The sequence below is a fragment of the Microtus ochrogaster genome, linkage group LG10 (assembly GCF_000317375.1).
Source record: "Microtus ochrogaster isolate Prairie Vole_2 linkage group LG10, MicOch1.0, whole genome shotgun sequence".
Taxonomy (NCBI): Eukaryota; Metazoa; Chordata; class Mammalia; order Rodentia; family Cricetidae; genus Microtus; species Microtus ochrogaster.
The window spans coordinates 4393226-4411724 of NC_022035.1; the positions used below are offsets into that span (position 1 = coordinate 4393226).

The following is an 18499-nucleotide window of genomic DNA, read 5'->3' on the forward strand; positions in this document are numbered from 1 at the left end:
TCTTCCCGGTAAGCGCACCCAGCTGTGCTACACAGATTATAAGAAATGGGTTAGTCCAGGTGCGAGAGTTAGCCGAGAAAAGGGCTAGAGCTAAAGAGTCAAGCAGTGATTAAAAGAATACAGTGTCTGTGTAATTATCTCGGGTAAAGCTAACTGGGTGGCGGGACACAGCCCACGGCTCCTATTACTACAGATGGCGCCCAACGTGGGGCTCGAACCCACGACCCTGAGATTAAGAGTCTCATGCTCTACCGACTGAGCTAGCCGGGCTAGCTTTCAAAGATTATAGAATATGTCATTTTAAATATTTTAATAACTTAGGACTTTTCATGACAATGAGACACTCTGCTCCTGGCAGCACCAATCTACTTTAAGAAGAAGATGGGCATCGAAGAGGATCCTTATGGAGTTTGATAGCCATTTGGGCAAGAAACTGTTCTTGCCTGGACTATTGCATAAACTGGACACAGAGAACCCGCAGAGAGAGGACTACTGAACTTGCCTAAAGGTGAGATGATCTTTCTGGGTTCCTGATTCATGAAAGAGTCTGCAAGACATTCTTCAGGACAAGCAGATAGTGACTGCCTTTGAAATTTCCTGCTTTGTGGAGATGTCTGCTGGAAACTATGGGCCTGTAGGCCGAAGATAGATGCCCCAACGGTACAGAGGAACTTTGGGTGACTGTCCAGGCAGCAAAATGTCTCTGTCATTTCTAGAGTTTTGGATTTCTTGTTTACTTAAGTAATATTATATTCTTCTGGAGTCTTTGATAAACTTGAAGAATGGTTAGTTATAGTTTTCCATTGTTATGATAAAAGATAAGGTAGATATAAATATTGCAACTGTAATTCTTGCTTAATAACTGTTTTGTTATATGTAATTTTGCTATGTTAAAGTTAAAGCCTTCCTTTTTTTGTTTAAACAGAAAAAGGGGAAGTGATGGAGGAAGGTCATTGGTTGATTTAATAAAGAAGCTGCTTGACCTGATAGGTTAGAACGTAAGTGGGAGGAGCAGAATGCTGGGCGGAAGAGGAAGTGAGGTCAGAGACTCCACAGCTCTCCTCTCGGAGAGACACGATGCTCCTCTCTTGCGGGCAGAGGCGAGAGCTCTGCTCTCTGAGACACACGCGATGAAGCTCCGACCCAGGATGGACGTAGGCTAGAATCTCCCGGTAAGCGCACCTTGGGGTGCGACACACATGATTGGAAATGGGTTAGTCCAGGTGCGAGAGTTAGCCGAGAAAAGGGCTAGAGCTAAAGGGCCAAGCAGTCATTAAAAGAATACAGTGTCCGTGTAATTATTTCGGATAAAGCTAGCCGGAGGCGGCCAGGGGTGCGGCCGGGGTAATGGGGACGCAGCTCCTCCGCACCTATTACTACAAATTCCAGTTCACAATCTCGTTAGTGAAGTACCAAGGTTAAACATCAATATTATTTCCTCTTAATGGGGCTGGCTGCAACGCTGGCCACATTTGCAATGAGAAGGGATAAATTATAAGCATATGCTCTGACTCTGAAGGAATAACCTCTCTAGTGCACGGTGTAGACTCCATTTAGAAAACCCTACTTTACATACCCAACCTTAGAAATAAACATAGCCCACCATCGTATTAGCCCATGAGAACATGTGTGTAGCATAAATCTCATATTTAAAGAAAAAGATTTTAACTGAACTTAGAGAATCAGACTGTATGAACTTATAATTTTCACCATGAGGTGAAAATGCTGGCACCAACTCTACCAGGTTTTAAATAAGTATCAGGTCACACACCAAATAATGTTGCCTTGTTCGGTATCGTCATGAGATAAGAAGAAATTCAATTCTATATGTCAGCCCCATTCCTTTTCCTCTTCTGATAAGTAATTGTTTTTAAGTGTGTGTGTGTGTGTGTGTTGTGTTGTGTTGCGTTGTGTTGTGTGGTGAAATACATAAATGTATGTGGAAAACAGAGGGAAACTTGTAGAGGTCACCTCCTGAATCCTAGGGAACAAGTTCAGTTCCTTAGTGCCAACCTTAGTGCCAGACACCTTCATCCTCTGACACATCTCGCCCACCCCACTGTATGTTTTGATATTTTCATCTAATGAAAAACAATGGGTTTTAGGTTTCATACACACACATATCTACCTCTAGCACTTGGACCAGTAACTGGCACATAATGTTCTCATTAATATTTGCTCAGAAAGATGGGCAGGATTAAAGCTTGTGAGGAAAGGTATAGCAAGGAGTTCCCCTTTTTTACATTGAATAAATGCTATGTCCTAGGTTTATATTAAGTGTTCTAGATCTAACCGTGAACCAAGGCATCTGCTGATGTGGGATTCCCCCTCTGTATGCTATAAATATGTTTTATTACCATTGGTTATTAAAGAAGCTCTTTCAGCCCATGGTTTAGTTGAGTAAAGCCAGGTGGGAAATCTGAACAGAGATATAGAAGAAGTAGGCAGAGTCAGGAGACATCGTGTAGCTGCCAAAGGAAAAGGACACCAGCCATCAGCCAGAACCTTACTGGTAGGCCACAGCCTCATGACAATACACAGATTAATAGAAATGTGTTCATTTAAGATGTAAGAGTTAACTAGAAATATGCCTAAGCTATTGGCCAAACAGTGTTATAATCAATATATTTTCTGAGTGATTATTTCATGTCTGGGCAGCTGGGAATGAACAAGCAGCCTCTGCCTACAAAATAGTACCTGAACAACTGGGGCTAACATACGTGGCCAGATTATTTCAGGTCTGGGTCCTTGCTCAGGGTTAGGAGAAAAGTAGCTGAAAGCATGCCAGAAGTTCAGCACTCTGCCTGGGCAACTGACCAGATTGGGTCTGATAGGTGTGCATAGACAGAAGAGCATGATGGATTCCCACTGCCATGCACGGAGATATTTCCAGGCCATGCACTGTGCTGCATGGCAGATTTAGCTTTCACTCAGATAAAAAGGGTTTATGTGCTGCACGCTCCTTTCCAGAGTTGAGGTGGTGAGTGCAACTCCTACCCAGAAGTCACAGAGCTAGTGGTAAAGATACCTCCACCATATTGAAAGACTAAGAGGCAGAGCCAGCATCCAGAGCTGCTGTAAACACGCTGCAGAGTCTTGTCCACGATATGCATGTCCTCTGAGGTCCTGGGTGACCTAGCTTTGTGGTAGTTAGGTCCTGTCTTAGGGGGTCATGATATTGGGTTTCAGGGTTTACTGTACAGAGTATTTATGCTCTTTGATTTTATTCATGACCTTTTCACTGTTTCTGTTGAATAAAGTTGGTGTTTTAAATTTAAAAAAAAAAAATCTATCCTGTCTTCTATTTCTTTCATCTGACTTTGGCCTCAAGGATTCATTTTCCAGCAACCCTAGCTGACTTTGTAGGAGTGGGCTCCTACAGATGGGCATTGTAGAAATTCATTATGGAATTTGCCTTCAATGTGACAAGGCTAGCCATTTTGGCAAACTGCTCTTGCCTGGACTGTTTGATGTTATGCTGTATGAACTAGACATGCAGGACTCACAGAAAAATGACAGCTGAAATTGCTTAAAGGTGACAATTTCAGGGTTTCTGCTTCATGAAAGAGTCTGCAAGACATTCTGTAGGACACAAAAGAAAGTGACTGACAAACTACCAATAGTGGCAAAAGAGTTCTTCAAATTTCCTGCTCCATGAAAAAGTCTTCTGGATACTATGGGCCTGTAGGCTGAAGATGGATGCCCCAGTGTTACAGAAGAACTTTGGGTGACTGTCTAGGCAGTAAGATGTCTCTGTCAATTCTGGAGTTTTGAAAGTTGCTTACAATGTGTCAACTTAGGTAATATTATATCCTTCTTTGATGGAGTTGAAGAATTGATAGTTATAATTTTAGTTTTTCTTACATATGATAAAAGACAAAGTAGATACAAATTGTGTAACTGTAATTCTTGCTTGATACCTGTTTTGTATATGTAATTTTTTATGTTAAAGTTAAAACCTTCCTTTTTATTTAGAAAAAAAGGAGAGATGCTTTTAGGATTAGATGCAAATAGGATTGCCCTATGTGCCCTATGTATGCTATAAATATTGGTTATTAAAGAAGCTGTTTCAGCCCATGGCTTAGTAGGGTAAAGCCAGGTGGGAAATTCAAACATAATATATCAAGTACTTAAAACGGAGCCTGGAATGTTATACACATTCAAAAACTTTTAATGAATGAACTGCTGGAATAAACCTTTGTGCAAGGAGCTGGGATTAACCAATGGGGTCAGCATCCTTTATTTTAAGCAAGAAGGAGAGCTGACTTTATAATTGCATGCAAACTGATGTTTGCTGATGTGCAAGATGGAAGTGAGTTCCACTTTGAAAAGCATATTAACGTGATTAATCTTGTCACTCTGGCAAAGAGTATATGTATATTATCATCTAAGTACATGCAGAACAGAAAATCACAACAAATATAATGGCTGACTTTACAAAATCTTTCCAGTAAGGTTATTTAGGAAGGGAAGAGAGATGGAGGTATGTGGAAGATTATTTTCTTTATAAAACTAGCATAAAATAAGAAAGGAACCTATTAGCTCAACTAATTTCATTTTTCAAAATCAACAGAAGCTGGATGGGAAACTTTGAATAGAGACTAATATTCTAATAGATTGAAAAACCCATTTTTCCTCCTTGAAGGCATAGCTGCATAAGCCAGAGTAGCATTATAAAAGCTCCTATCTGTGCCAGCACAGAGGACTATGATGAATGTGTTAGTACTGCTCTTTAAATGTCATCTCTACAAATAGGAATTTGCCCCTTCCCAAGGCCTAAACTTCCCTCAACAACTGCAAAGTCGTGAAAAAGCTAAGAAGCAGCTAGCCCTCAGTATCTCATTTCCTTCTAATTTACTAACCTAGAATGGACATGGAATGCATAACATAGCAGTGATTGAAAGCTCTAGACAGGCAACTATTCTTTAATCTAGCAATGGTAAGTAAAGCATTGGCCACAGAAATCTTTATGTGTAGGGTCAATCGAGAATTTACTGGATGTATACCCTATGAATACCGAGCAGAGCCACACTGAACATATAGATCCCGTGCCCTCAGATTTATTCCTAGTAAACAAAGACACTTTTTTACAACATTTGCTGTGACCCTACTACAGTCATAATAGATTCTGTGACCACAACCATACATTCAAGAAAACTAACTCTTTCTTCTAAGAAAATGTCGCCAATAGGCCAAGAGTATCTACCCTGAGGCACAAATTATACAATTAAACACTAGGATACAGGAAAAAAATTCATTTCACAAGTTCAAAGTCTAACTAGTGACAAAATTCTGTAATTTCTAAGTTACAGTATATCTGAATGATTTGTTTTGAGAGTCAAATAGTCAAATAGAGTTTCAGGGGAAACTCTACTATCACTTAACATGTAACTTCCTTCCATATATTTACTCAAGTATTACTTCATTTATTCATCAAGTAAATATTTATTGGCTGTCAACTATATACTAGACACTGATTTAGAGGGTAGAGCATGTGAGCACAAATCGAAGGAAGAAAATCCTTACTCCCATGGATTTCTTTATACTAGAAGACAGATAATAAATCAAATGAGACAAATAGATAGCGTCAGAGAGTGATCATCCATGAAAACAATAAATAAGGATAATAGAATGACCCTGAATTCTGTGAAAAGAAGAGAGTGTGGTCAGGGATGGTGTTGCTATGGAGATCATTCTTCAGCTAAGTCTCCCATGAAGAGAAGGATCCTGTCGTGTCAAATGCCAAGGGAGAAGAAACAACGGAGCAAAGATGCAAGAGGAGGCGTGAGTGTGTTTTCACAAACAGGATGCGAAACATGATGCTCTGATCATGTTGGGTGGAGAGACAGAGAGATGCAAGATCACAGAGGAGACAGCGTCCACTCAGCACAACTGCAAAGACAAATTACCATGAAAGAAACAGACTGGTGACAACTTTTTCAGATCAGTAATAAATGTCAGAGAAAATTATTTGCACCATGAGAAAAAAAATCTATATATCTAGATTTTACATATGGAAAAATATATTTTAAGAAGATATTTCAGAAGAAAGATATTTTCAAGTAAAGCATGCAGAGAGTTGTTTAGACAGACCTGTATTTAAAGAAAGCTCTCAGCCGGGCGGTGGTGGCGCACGCCTTTAATCCCAGCACTCGGGAGGCAGAGGCAGGCGAATCTCTGTGAGTTCGAGACCAGCCTGGTCTACAAGAACTAGTTCCAGGACAGGCTCCAAAACCACAGAGAAACCCTGTCTCGAAAAACAAAAAACAAAAAACAAAAAACAAAAAAAAAACAAATAAAGAAAGCTCTCGGTTGTAGTTGAGGCAAAGAAGAGTGGTTCCAATTCCGAGATATAAAATGGACTAAGGAGGATGATAAATGCCGGGATCAATCTAAATAAAGAGGATATTTTTAAGAAATAAAATCTTGTCTTGATAAGAAAAAATTGATATCATCTTGAGTGACGTAACCCAGACTCAGAAAGACAAACCCAGTATGTACTCCTTCATAAATGGATACTAGACATAAAGCAAAGGGGTAACCAGGCTCAATCCACAGCCTCATAGAAGCTAGGTAACAAGGAGCACCTTAAGAGAGACACATGGATCACTTGGGAAGGGGAAATAGATGAGATCTCCTTGGTGAACTGGGGGCAGAGAGGGGAGAGAATGGGGGATGGAAACATGGGGTATTCGGGGAGGAGTGGAGAGACACGGCAATGAAAGAAAGATCTTGTTAGAGGGGGGCCGTTAAGGGGGGGAGACCTGGTGCAAGGGAAGCTCCCAGGAAAGTACAAGGATGTCCCCAACTAAAAACTCCTAGCAATAGTGGAGAGGGTGCCTGAACTGGCCTTCTCCTGCAATCTACTCTAATTGTCATCATAGAACCTTCACCCAGTAACTTATGGAAGCAGATGCAGAGAGCCATAGCCAAGCACTTGGCCAGGTGAAGACAGGGAGGAGGGATAGTAGGAGCCGGGGGGATCAAGATCATAATGGGGAAACCCACAGAGACAGTTGACCCGAGTTCTTGGGAGCTCAGGAACTCTAGACGAACAGCTAGGGAGCCTGTATGGGACCAACCTAGGGCCCTCTGCATGTGGGTGACAGCTGTGTAGCTTGGCCTGTTTGTGAGGCCCCTAGCAATGGGACCAGGATCTGTCCCCGGCACGTGAACTGTCTTTTTGGAACCTATTCCCTATTGTGGGATGTCTCGCTCAGCCTTGATGCGGGGGGGGAGGGGGGGGTGAAGAGCTTGGCCCTGCTTTAACTTGATGTGTCAGACTCTGTTGATGCCCCATGGGAGGACTTACCTTTTCTGAGTAGTGGATAGGGGGTAGGAAAAAGGGGAGAAGAGAAGGGAGAAGAAACTGTGGTTGGTATGCAAAATAAATTTTTAAGATAATTAAAAATTATTAAATAATTTTTAATATTTAATAATTAAATAAAAAATTAAGAAAGATATGAAATGACAGTACAGGGTAAGGAATGAAAGCCTCCTCCCTTAGCATTGTGGGGAAAGGCAAATTTAAAGTTTCACAGGGAAGATGTAAATACCCTGTTTGTTTGATTTGGTATTTTGAGGCAGGGTTTCTCTGTGTAACCACCCTGGCTGTCCTGAACTCACTCTGTAGACACGCTGACCTCTAACTCACAGAGATTCACCTGCCTCTACCTCCCTAGTGCTGGGATTAAAGGTGTTCGCCATCAATGCTGGACTGAATGTCATATCTTAATCAAAAGCAAATGGTAGAAGAGGAGGGAAACATATTGTGTAATTTCCAAACTAGTAAAGTGGAAAATACGATTGTCAAAAACTAATTTCGTTTCTTTCTTCTTCCTTCTTGCTCCTGCTCTGAATCTCAAAGAGGCACTATATAGGTTTCAGTGCCTGTTTCTCCCTGGTATGATGCTGGATCTTCTCACTCAGCTGGGGCAGAGAGACTTTGGTCTCAGTGCCTCGGTTTCTCACTGGTGAGATGTTGGGTCTTCTCACTCAGTTTGTTTGGAGCAGAGAGACTTTGGTTTCTTCACAGCTACTCAAGGTTCCCACCCCAAGAATTTTAACTGCACCAAGAGAATTCTTCACATGATGAAGGAAAGATTGTTCCAGAGTTATCTGTATGGTCTGCCACCTTGAACTATGAGTTCTTATTTAAAATTATAACTTCCTTTGCTAGAGATTCTAATGACCTTGACCTAGAACTTAAGTTCCTCCCTCATATTTATATTTCAAATGAGACGCCACACATAGAAAGTTGCTAATACTCAAAACCAACTACTATAACCTTCTTAAGATGTCTGAAAGAGCAATAGTGTTAGCATAGATTGTGGACAACTCATCGATTGATCAGAGGGGCTTTTAGTACAACAGAGTACAGTCTTCAGTAAACTGACCCAGGGGAGCTTGATGTGCCTGTTGATGTGTACATGGGTGTACAGCCTCGTTCAAGGCCAGCCTCGGGCACCAGCTGGATCCTGCTCTAATTTCTAAGAAATTTCTGACAGTCTTCTCAAAGGTCACTCATTGCACTTGGGGAAAACAACTGCTTTTTATAATCTCTTTCAGTGTTGTATTACCAGGGAAAGGAATTCCTTGAACACTCCACATCTTCAAGAGTCGAGGGTTAACAAGAAGATGCAAGCTATATTTTGAGTGGTCCAGGGAAGTGTGTGGAAGAAAAACCTTGGGTGGTCCTGGAACTGCTCTAGTTCCCTAACTCCTAGGACAATAACCCATGAATAGAAAGGGACACGGAACTTGGAGAGCATCACACGGCCCCAGCTCTCACTAGGAGCTCTCAGCTGTGAGTAATAAAATACCTCTTATTTTGCTAAAATCAGAGAGGAAAATACACACTAATAAATAGCTACCAGGCACTGATGAAAGAAGAAAGGTTTTTATAAATTTTTAATAACAAAATTCATGGGCTATAAAGACAGTAACAGCAGCTAAAAGAACTAGATCCGTGCCTCTACTAAACTTGGGCTTGTAGGGATGCTATCTCTTACAAAAACCGAAGGGGATACATGTATAATACTGTTTCTTGACACATTAGACAGGTATCAGTGGGTGGATAGGAGGACAGGGAGTAGAAAGCAGAGATGGGGAGGGGAGAAAGGAGGAGTTCCCCCTGGCTTACTGTCATAAATGATACACTATTATAGCATGATGGGGTTTTTTAATATATACCTGCTCAAAAGAAATACCTTATATAATTTTCTAACTTTTGACATCATTTCAAATCTTTTTTTTTTAACATTCAGCATTAGCACATGCTTTGTACAGTTGCCTATCTCTACGATCAAGTCAACAGTTGTTTTGACTTTTTTTTGGAATTGGGAAGTTTTGTGAGACTTTGGAGAAAGGTGTCATATTAACTTTGACAAAAAGAGCTTTGGGATTTGATTTTTCTTTAAGTTCATTGCAGTAGAAAGAGTGGGGTGGTAGGTAAACAAATTGGTGATAGTTGCAGATCACTGTTGAGAGCTTTGTTGACTAAATAGACGAACCCCACTCCCCACTCTCACCCCCCACAATGAGCCAGAGGTAACAACTCAGTCCCCATTAACAAGAGAGCTCCAAGCTTTCGTGTCAGCTCTGATCTAGAGAAATGACCCCTAAAGAAGGAAAGCAAGTGGTGCCTGGTGCTGCAGGCCTGTACTTCAGCACTTGGGAGGTGGAGACAGGAGGATTCAAAGTTTAAAGCCATCCTTGGCTGCATTGGGAGCTCAGGGTCAGCCTGGACTATGTAAGACACTGTCTTAAATCTTAGAAAAGGAAAAGGAAAAATGAAAGGAAGGTAAAATGAAGTTGAAATAAAAAGAATCACCTAATAATATCCTCAGGTTTAGAAGAGAAGAGAAGGGGGGGTGGAGAGAACAAGAGGGGAAGGGGGATCAAGCAGGGCACGGTCATCCTTTGACTCATTGGCTGCACAGAATAAAAAGGATTTGGCCCAAAACAACATGCAAGTGTGAACTAGCAAGTGAAAACCACAAATGGTTCAGAGCCAATCCCAGCTACCACCATCACTCCCTGATGTCAGCAACCCGACCAGATGTAGTACAGTTGGTGCTGGTTTATTGGCCAAATAACTATCTTTTATTTAGTTTAGGAAGAAACTTTAATGCTATAAAGATAATTGGAATGCCTTCAACATGAAAAGGAGGTTGGTATGGGAGGTTCTTCTGTCTATGTGTTGCTTTTATTGGTTAATGAATAAAGAAACTGCCTTGGCCTGTTGATAGGGAAGAACTTAGGTAGGTGGGGAAAACTGGACTGAATGCTGGGAGAAGGAAGGCAGAGAGAAAGAGACGCCATGGAGCCGCCAGAGTCAGACATGCTGAAACTTTGCCGGTAAGCCACTGCTACATGGCGATTCACAGATTAATAGGAATGGGTTAAATTAATATGTAAGAGTTAGCCAATAAGAAGCTAGAGCTAATGGGCCAAACAGTGATTTAAATAATACATTGTCTGTGTAACTTTTCTGGGTCTAAGCTAGCCAGACATCCGAGAACCAAAAGTGGCACTTGTTAATACAGGAGGTGTGTGAACTCTAGCTACCAGGATCAAATTTTAGGCTGTACCTCCCTTGCCAGTTACCTTTTGACAGGTATAATCACCAAATACTGAACTCTGGCAACATCAAAACTTCACCTGGTTTTCATTTGGCAGGATTTACTAAGTTGCTGAGGCTGTCCTCAAACTCTCAAAGTCACCTGCCACGGTCGCCTCACTGATGTGACTATAGGCATATGCATGCAGGGGCTTCTGTGGGTTTTACTGCTCTGTCTGTGTCAGGGAATTAGTGTAAAAATTCAAAAATAACAAAGAGGGTAAGCATCCTAGATTAATCCAAAGACAAGTACATGTGCATATGCATACCCATGCCCACACACATGTGCACAAACACACATGCCCACACACATGTGCACAAACACATGCGCACACATACACACAGTGCACACACACGTGTGCGCACACAAACACACATGCACACACACATACACGTGTGTGCACACACATGCACACACACCCCTACACCATGCAGTTAACTGTATCGTTTACTATTTCTAGTTGATTTCTGAAATGGATGAAGACTGAATGAAGTGATGGTACCATCACCAGCTTGGTTTTAGTTTCCACTTCTTACACCACTGCTTATTTGCTTACAAGAGTGGGAAAGACAAGTTTTATGCTCAAACACCAGGAAGTTTTGGCACTAAAGTCTGAGTGACTCCCCACACAATGCAGACCATGGCTGCTGCTATTGTTGCCCCTCAGAGCTCGAAGGTAAGCCCCTGCTGCTGAAGACACTGTACACGTAGGACACCGGTCTCAGATTATTTATGCTGGATTTAACCTGAAAACCTCCTTCCTGTAATCTAGTTTCACAGTATTAGAAAATACTGTGCCAGCTTCCGAGAGATAAGCAGTTAATATACCCAGATGTGATGCCTATGAACCTGAACAATGACCAGCAAGGTAAGAGATCCCTAAGGGTGCAGAACGTGGCTCTGGTAGTTTGAAATGTGATTGCCCCCATAAGCTCATTGAAGTGGCACTATTAGAAGGCTGGAGTCGGTATGGCTGTGCTGGAAGAAGTGCATCACTGTGGGGGTGGCTTTCAGGTCTCATAAATGCTCAAGCCATGCCCAAGGTGTCTGAGATCACCTTCTGTTGCCTGAACAAGATACAGGACTCTCAACTTCCTCTCCAGCACCATGTCTGCCTGCATGCGAGCCTGTTCCACCAGGATGGTATGGACTGAATCTCTAATTAAAGTTTTCCTTTATAAGAGTTGCCTTGGTTCTGGTGTCTCTTCACAGCAATAGAGACCCTAACCTGTAGTAATAGGAGCGGCAGGGCTGCGTCCCCAGCACCCTGCTGCCCACAAGGCTAGCTTTACCCGAAATAATTACACGGACACTGTATTCTTTTAATCACTGCTTGGCCATTTCTATCTACCCTCTTCTAGGCTAACTCTCGCACCTGGACTAGCCCATCTCTAATCATCTGTGTGTAGCACCCCAAGGTGTGCTTACCGGGAAGATTCTAGCCTACGTCCATCCTGGGTCGGAGCTTCATCACGTGTGCCTCAGAGAGCAGAGCTCTCACCTCTGCCCGCAAGAGTGGAGCACCGTGTCTCTCTGAGGCGTCTGCCCCTGAGAGGAGAGCTGTCGAGTCTCTGTCTGAGGTGTCTTACCTCACTTCCTCTTCCACCCAGCTTTCTGCTCTGTTCACTCCTCCCTCCTACATTCTAACCTATCAGGGCAAGCAGCTTCTTTATTTGATCAACCAATGACCTTCCTCCATCACTAACCAACAGTGGTCTAATGGGACTTAAGGCCCCCTCAACAGGAGGGAAATCATGTCTGGTACTAGAAACCTACCCAACATCCTGGGGCTAGTGAGTCATAGATCTTAGAAGAGAATCTACTACCACCACTTTGCTAACCAGCATCATTCCTAACTACATTCTAAGTCTTGTACCCACGGATGAGTGTGGCTACACCCTTCATGTAAGAAGCCTTTCTTCATGGCAGAAAACCATGGCTGTATACAAGGCAGAGATCAATGGATCATGGGGGGAGGTGGCTTCACTGTGTACATCTACAGCAGAGTTCATTCAGCTATGGCTCAAGGGAACACTGCAGAAGATGGGGCAGAAAGATTGGAAGAGTCAAACGCAAGGAAGTCTGCTGTGAAACAGCCTCCACTAGAAATAACTACCTAGACAAGACTGAAACAACACCACTATCAACAGACATACTACACAGAAGGGGAAAATCGCACAGGGAGCTACAGGCAAGTGATGGCTGCTGAGAGGGGGAGAATTAGCCTCTCCCAGGTACAAGCCCCCCGACCGGAAAGTCCCCAGTGCAAAGTGGCCAGCCCTGAGACTACATCTATATACATAAAAAATGACAAAAATAGACTCAGCAGGTTGTATTTACACACACACACACACACACACACACACACACACACACACACACACTGGAGGGAGGAAAGGGAAAGGAGAAGCTGATGCAATTATAGTTTAATTAAAATGCATAAAAAATAAAAGACACACAAAAATACTAAAATAAAAGTGTACAAGAAATCAAGAATAACCCCCTAAAAAGGGAAATTTAGAGGTTTTATCAATAGTCATTTCAACATAACTGATACAAACCAATACAGATGCACCTAGAAAATGGCATGAAGTTAAACCTGGAATCCAGATGTTTAGAATTCTGTGCTCTAACCTGAGTTTCTGAATCAGAGATGTCAAGCAGGAGTAGCTGTTCTTTTCCTGGGGACTGCTGCAGTAGGCCCTGTAAGCTAGGGTGACATTACCATAGCCATTCCAGCCTCAAGAAGGTTGCTGGCCTTACGAGTAATTCAAGATTCCAAACTGCCCTGACTTTCCACATGGGCCTGGATACTGGCTCCTCTTTACCTCTTTACATGAGGCCATTTGTGCCCTCTGTACCCTTTCCTTTCATGCCAGCTCTCGACACCCTCCTACAGCTCCCCTTCTTCTATGCCTGGCTATTCTGTAGACACAAGAGAGCCCTGTCCCTCTTCCCCTGATCCTCCACTCCCCAGCCCAAGCTTCCTCCAGCTTTTGACAGGATCCCAACTGGCTCCTCAGAAAATCTCCAAGTCAGTCTCGTCATCCTGCTCGAAATAAGATTATGAAGACTCCACTATGTCTTCTGTGAGATGAATGGAATGATGGCGCAGAACTCAGTACTTGTAAGACTAAGTACTACACTTCACAGTATTCGGGATGTCTGGGCATCCTTCAAGTCACCGCGGAGACTATCCATGTTTTTTTATTTTCTTCTGAAAGCATCAGCATACTTCAGAGTAACAAATAATTTTAACATTTTTGGATGGTCACTATCAGTACTGCACTTTGGCTATTTTTATGTCCTGGATGCACGGTCAAGCTACCTTTTCCCTGTCTCTCCCACAAGTAATGCAGCCATAAAACAACATCAGCAAGAAAACTGTGAGAAGAGAGCGCATGTGCCCCATCCTAGCCAGAATATTTAGGAGGTGAGTGTGTCCATTCCTCACCGTCTCTTTATGTCTGTGGGGAGTTAGTGATAGAGAGGACCAGTCAGCACCAATGGGGAAGCCAGAAGGAAAGACATCTTTCTTGGAGGAAAATTCCCCACTAACCGTGAACCCACACTGGACTGAGCTATTACACGCTTTGGGGTCAATAACACACTGCAGCCTGGTGTAAACTAACACAACCAATATTAGCATCTGCATTAATTCAGAGAAGGAAGCTAAAGTGGATAAGAAATATTCAGGAAGTAGAGAAGCCCAACTCAGAGTTCCCAAGTTGGTTGAGTATCCACCACTATTGACTGAGTCCCTTCATCTACAGCCCCTGAGATGTCCTGGGCGATGTCTGCTAGCCTGGTGACAGTGTAAGCGATGCAAGAATCACTATTTGTCATCTCTGTAGATACTGGGCCTCTGTCCGACAGCATTGACCAAATTCCCAGCAAGTCATTATGGGAATGTTTCAACGCTGTTAGCAAACTTTCCAGGCCTGCTACCCTGCCCAGACATAGTGTACAGGAAGTCCACCAGCCGGGCTGGATCAGTTCTGTCCAAGTCTAAGTGAGGAGCTGAAGCCACTGGCAGAGAAGTACATTGTCTCCATGAAAAAAAAAAATATGTTTATAGGAAAAGTCACAGCAGAACTCAGAGCACAAGCTGAAGTCGGGAAGGGCTTTAAAGACCTCATGATCCTCTGAGAAACAGAGAGTGTCTGGCTGATCAGGACCCTCAGACAAACTCAACAAGGAAGGCTAACTCCCGAGCAGACTGAAGAGCTTGGGAGAGCCCCCTTTCTCTGCTCCTTACTTGCTTTCTCATTTGGAATGTCCTACCGCCTTATGACTAAGGATCCAACATTCCTGCGCCACAGAAGAGGCTGCAGCTGCCTCTTCTGTGGTTGGAGCCTTGGTCCTATCTTCCCTATGGATGAGAAGTTACAGGAAAGCAGGATGTAGTTCAAGCCCCAGTGTCAACCAAGATCTCATCAATGCTTTTGGGCAGGAGGAACCCTAGGTGTAAGCTTCCTTGACCCAAAGTTCTTAGAAAAGTAAGAAAACCATGTCAAGAAATGGTCATAGTAAATGAAGAAAATTTTCACTTATTATGTTGTCTTCAAAGGCCAACTCCATCTTTGAGTTCTCTCTCTGTGGAGATGGTCTAACTGTGGGTCAGAAAAAATGAGCAAGGCATGCTGAGGGAAGGCTTCATGCACTGCTGCTAGCTGGAAACCAGCAAACCAACATGTCTAAGGAAGCTCTGTGACTCAGCCTGGCAAGCAGCAAGGTCACAGCCCTAAGTGGAGAAAGAACACCTCGTCTTGTTGCTGATAGGATTTTATATGGGGTGTGGCGGATTGGGTTTAGAGTTATATCCATGCCAGGCCAGGCACTGTGACCTAGTTTTGCTCAGGGTAGACGTGAGCATGGACCCGAAGGACAGAAGAAAAGGAGCAAAGACAGATGAGTCGTGCTTGGTAGAGAAGCATTAATTGAATGCAAACCGAGGTGCACCAGTGTGAACACGGGAAATAAACCCCAGATAATAGAAGGGAAAAAAATGGACACTGAGTTTAGAAGTGAGGTGATAGGTTTGCAGCACCTGGAAACTGAGCTCATGTTGGCAACAAGACCAGAGGATTCATATATATTTATTTCTTCCATTCTGCTCATCTTTAAATCATTTTATTTTACATATATGGATTTCTGCCTGCATGTCTGGGCACCAGTTGCATGTACCCAGTTTCCTTGGAACTGCAGTTACAGACAGTTGTAAGCCACTTTGTGGGTGCTGGGAATCAAGTCCAGGTCCTCTGGAAGAGAAGCCACAGCTCTTAACTGCTGAGCCATTTTTCCAGCCCCATATTTCTTAAGAAAATTCTTACAAAAATGTCCATAGGACATTACTACCTTCCAACCCTGGAATTTAAGGATGGGGCAGGGGAGTGATGTAGTTTGTAAATAAGAGGCGTTCCGCTCTGTCTTCCAGTGCCTGGATGTTACCAACAGTATTCTGTCCCATGTGTGCTTAGACACTCAGGTTGACAGATGAACAACTGTTACCTAAAAGACCTGTGCTGAAGAATTTAGATATTGTGTTTGGATTGGAAAATTAATACCAATTCAATGATTTTTATTCTTGATTTTCTATGCGGAAATATGTAGCTTAAATCTAACATAGGGTTTCAGATTTATTTTAGGTGCTTTCAGTCTCCTGCTTACTAAGTTATGCTATTGAAAGTTTGTTTTTAATAACTGATTCTCAACCTGTAGGTGGTGACCCCTTTCTCAGGAATCACCTAAGACCATTGGAAAACACAGATATTTACACTGCGACTCATAATAGTAGTAAAACTGCAGTTATGAAGTAGCGACAAAAATACTTTTATGGTTGGGAGTCACCACAATATGAAGAACTGTATTAAGGGTCATAACATTAGGAAAGTTGAGAACAACTGTTTAACATAGTTCCATATTTAGAATAAAGTTCAATTATCTAGAGTAATAGATTAGCAATTACTCTCTTTCATGAGTTAATAAATAAATACTGATTTGTTGCATGAAGAAGGATAGATAGGAGAGGTGGTACAGTTTATAAAGGAACTCAACAGATTAGAAATAGAAAAGGGAACGTCTGAAATTACATCGTAATTAGTTTGCAATTGATGAAGCTTTTCTACTCAGATACAGGGAGACCCTGAGAATTCCACCTCATTAGATAAACGTATTTTTCATAAGCAAATACAAAGTGCTTGAAAGCAGGGGGGCTGTGGGTTCCAGCAGCAAAGACCTGGGGCCAAGAGCAGTCATGGCCACTCTGACTGCTCAGGAGAAGCCTCTGAAGGGTTTGGGAAGTTCTCAACCACTACCACAGAGTTGGAGTTTCAGCCCTCCATGCCAGGGTACCAATGTTATCCCAGACGCTCCTAAGGCTCCTATTGCAAACTACAACCAGCAAGTTCTGCCAATCTAACCCAAGGCCCACTCCCTCTCTCTTCACACTCCACCACTGCCCCAGCCTAATGCCCTACCTCCTCAAATCCTGTCCCTAGGGCTGTAAAGAGTCCTCACATGAAGCACGTGAGAGAGCTTCAAGGGAAAAGGGGACCATACTGTTAAGCGAGACTCCAAAGATTCTTAAACCACTGAACCGTCCGACGCTTCACCAAGCAATGTGTGTCATGGTTGGTGTCTACAAAGACTGTACTTGCTCCATTTCTCACTTCTGGAGGCTGTCTCTAAATCCTGGGTGCAATACTAACTGCGACACTCTCACTAAATCTGCGTTTTGTAACGAAGCCACATGTTTTTCTCCTCATTACCTTACTGGTTAGAGAGATGATTCCAGATCAATCAGATTCACTTACTTTAATTCCTTGTGATCCATGACCAGGGGGACCAGGAGGGCCAGGCAGGCCTTTCTGCCCAGTGTCACCCTATGAAAAGAGAAATTTATGACAAAGTATAGGAAGATTAGTGATGAGAAATGGACATATCACTGCTCTTGGCTTCATTATTACTTTAGCCGATTAGGATCCTCTTGCCATAAGATAGCTCTTATTTCCCTTATGGCTATGCTGTTCTAAACATTCTTAGGCCACTTGAATTTTTATGGATAAAAAACTTTTATGGATAACCCAAGTGTAGGAAAAGAAGCAAGGAAGAGCAGCTTCCTTGAGGCCAGGGACCTCTGCTTGGTAAATCTAGATGTCTCCATTCCAGGCTGCCCACAGCAAGTTCAAAAACCACTGAGGCCAGATTCTATGCAGGCTAGAACATGTTCTTTTTTAATATGGAGTGCCAGTTCATTGGGAACACTAGAGTCAGGGGAAGGGCTTGCAGACGGCTCAGTTCATAAAGTGCCTGTCGTGTAAGCACCCATATGAAAATGCATGGCATGGTACTTGTAATCTCAAAACTGGGGCTCAGCAGCTGGCAAAAATTGGTGAGTTAAGGCCAATGAAATTTTCTGTCTCTGAAGCAAAGCAGACAGTTTCTGAGAAATGACTTTTAAGGCTGGCCTCTGGCCCTTACACAAACACACACACACACACACACATACTGGCAGACATGTGTGCTCGTATGTACATAAAGATATATATGTGTATACACACACACAGCAACACAGTGTGATTGCATACACACAAGCATATATATATGCTTATACACACACATAGTGTCAGGGGATATTGATCAAGACTCACACAATAATTTTTCCTATAAGTAAAGTCAGTTAAAAAAGAAAAAAAGGAAAAGTCAGTAGATTTATGACTTTTCTTTATAAAGGTTGCTGTAACACAATGATATACGGTTTTGAATTCACAAAGATATGAACATTTTGATTGCGATCACTCCATTTGTGGAAGCCGTCCTATTCATGGGGGGGGGGTTCAACAGCACTCTTGAACTCTGTCCGGTAGATGTCAGTG

The 18499-nt window shown here is 42.6% G+C and overlaps 1 protein-coding gene and 1 non-coding gene across 2 annotated transcripts in view; both read right to left on the bottom strand.

Moving 5' to 3' along the window:
* Col28a1 (collagen type XXVIII alpha 1 chain) overlaps positions 1–18499 on the bottom strand; it is a 160085-nt gene that overhangs the window by 40201 nt on the left and 101385 nt on the right. The window contains exon 27 of the mRNA XM_005363713.3: positions 17438–17506. Coding sequence (XP_005363770.1) covers positions 17438–17506 — 69 coding nt within the window. The remainder of the gene's footprint in view (positions 1–17437; positions 17507–18499) is intronic.
* Trnak-cuu lies at positions 198–270 on the bottom strand. Its single transcript has one exon. It is a non-coding gene; the product is annotated as a tRNA-Lys (tRNA).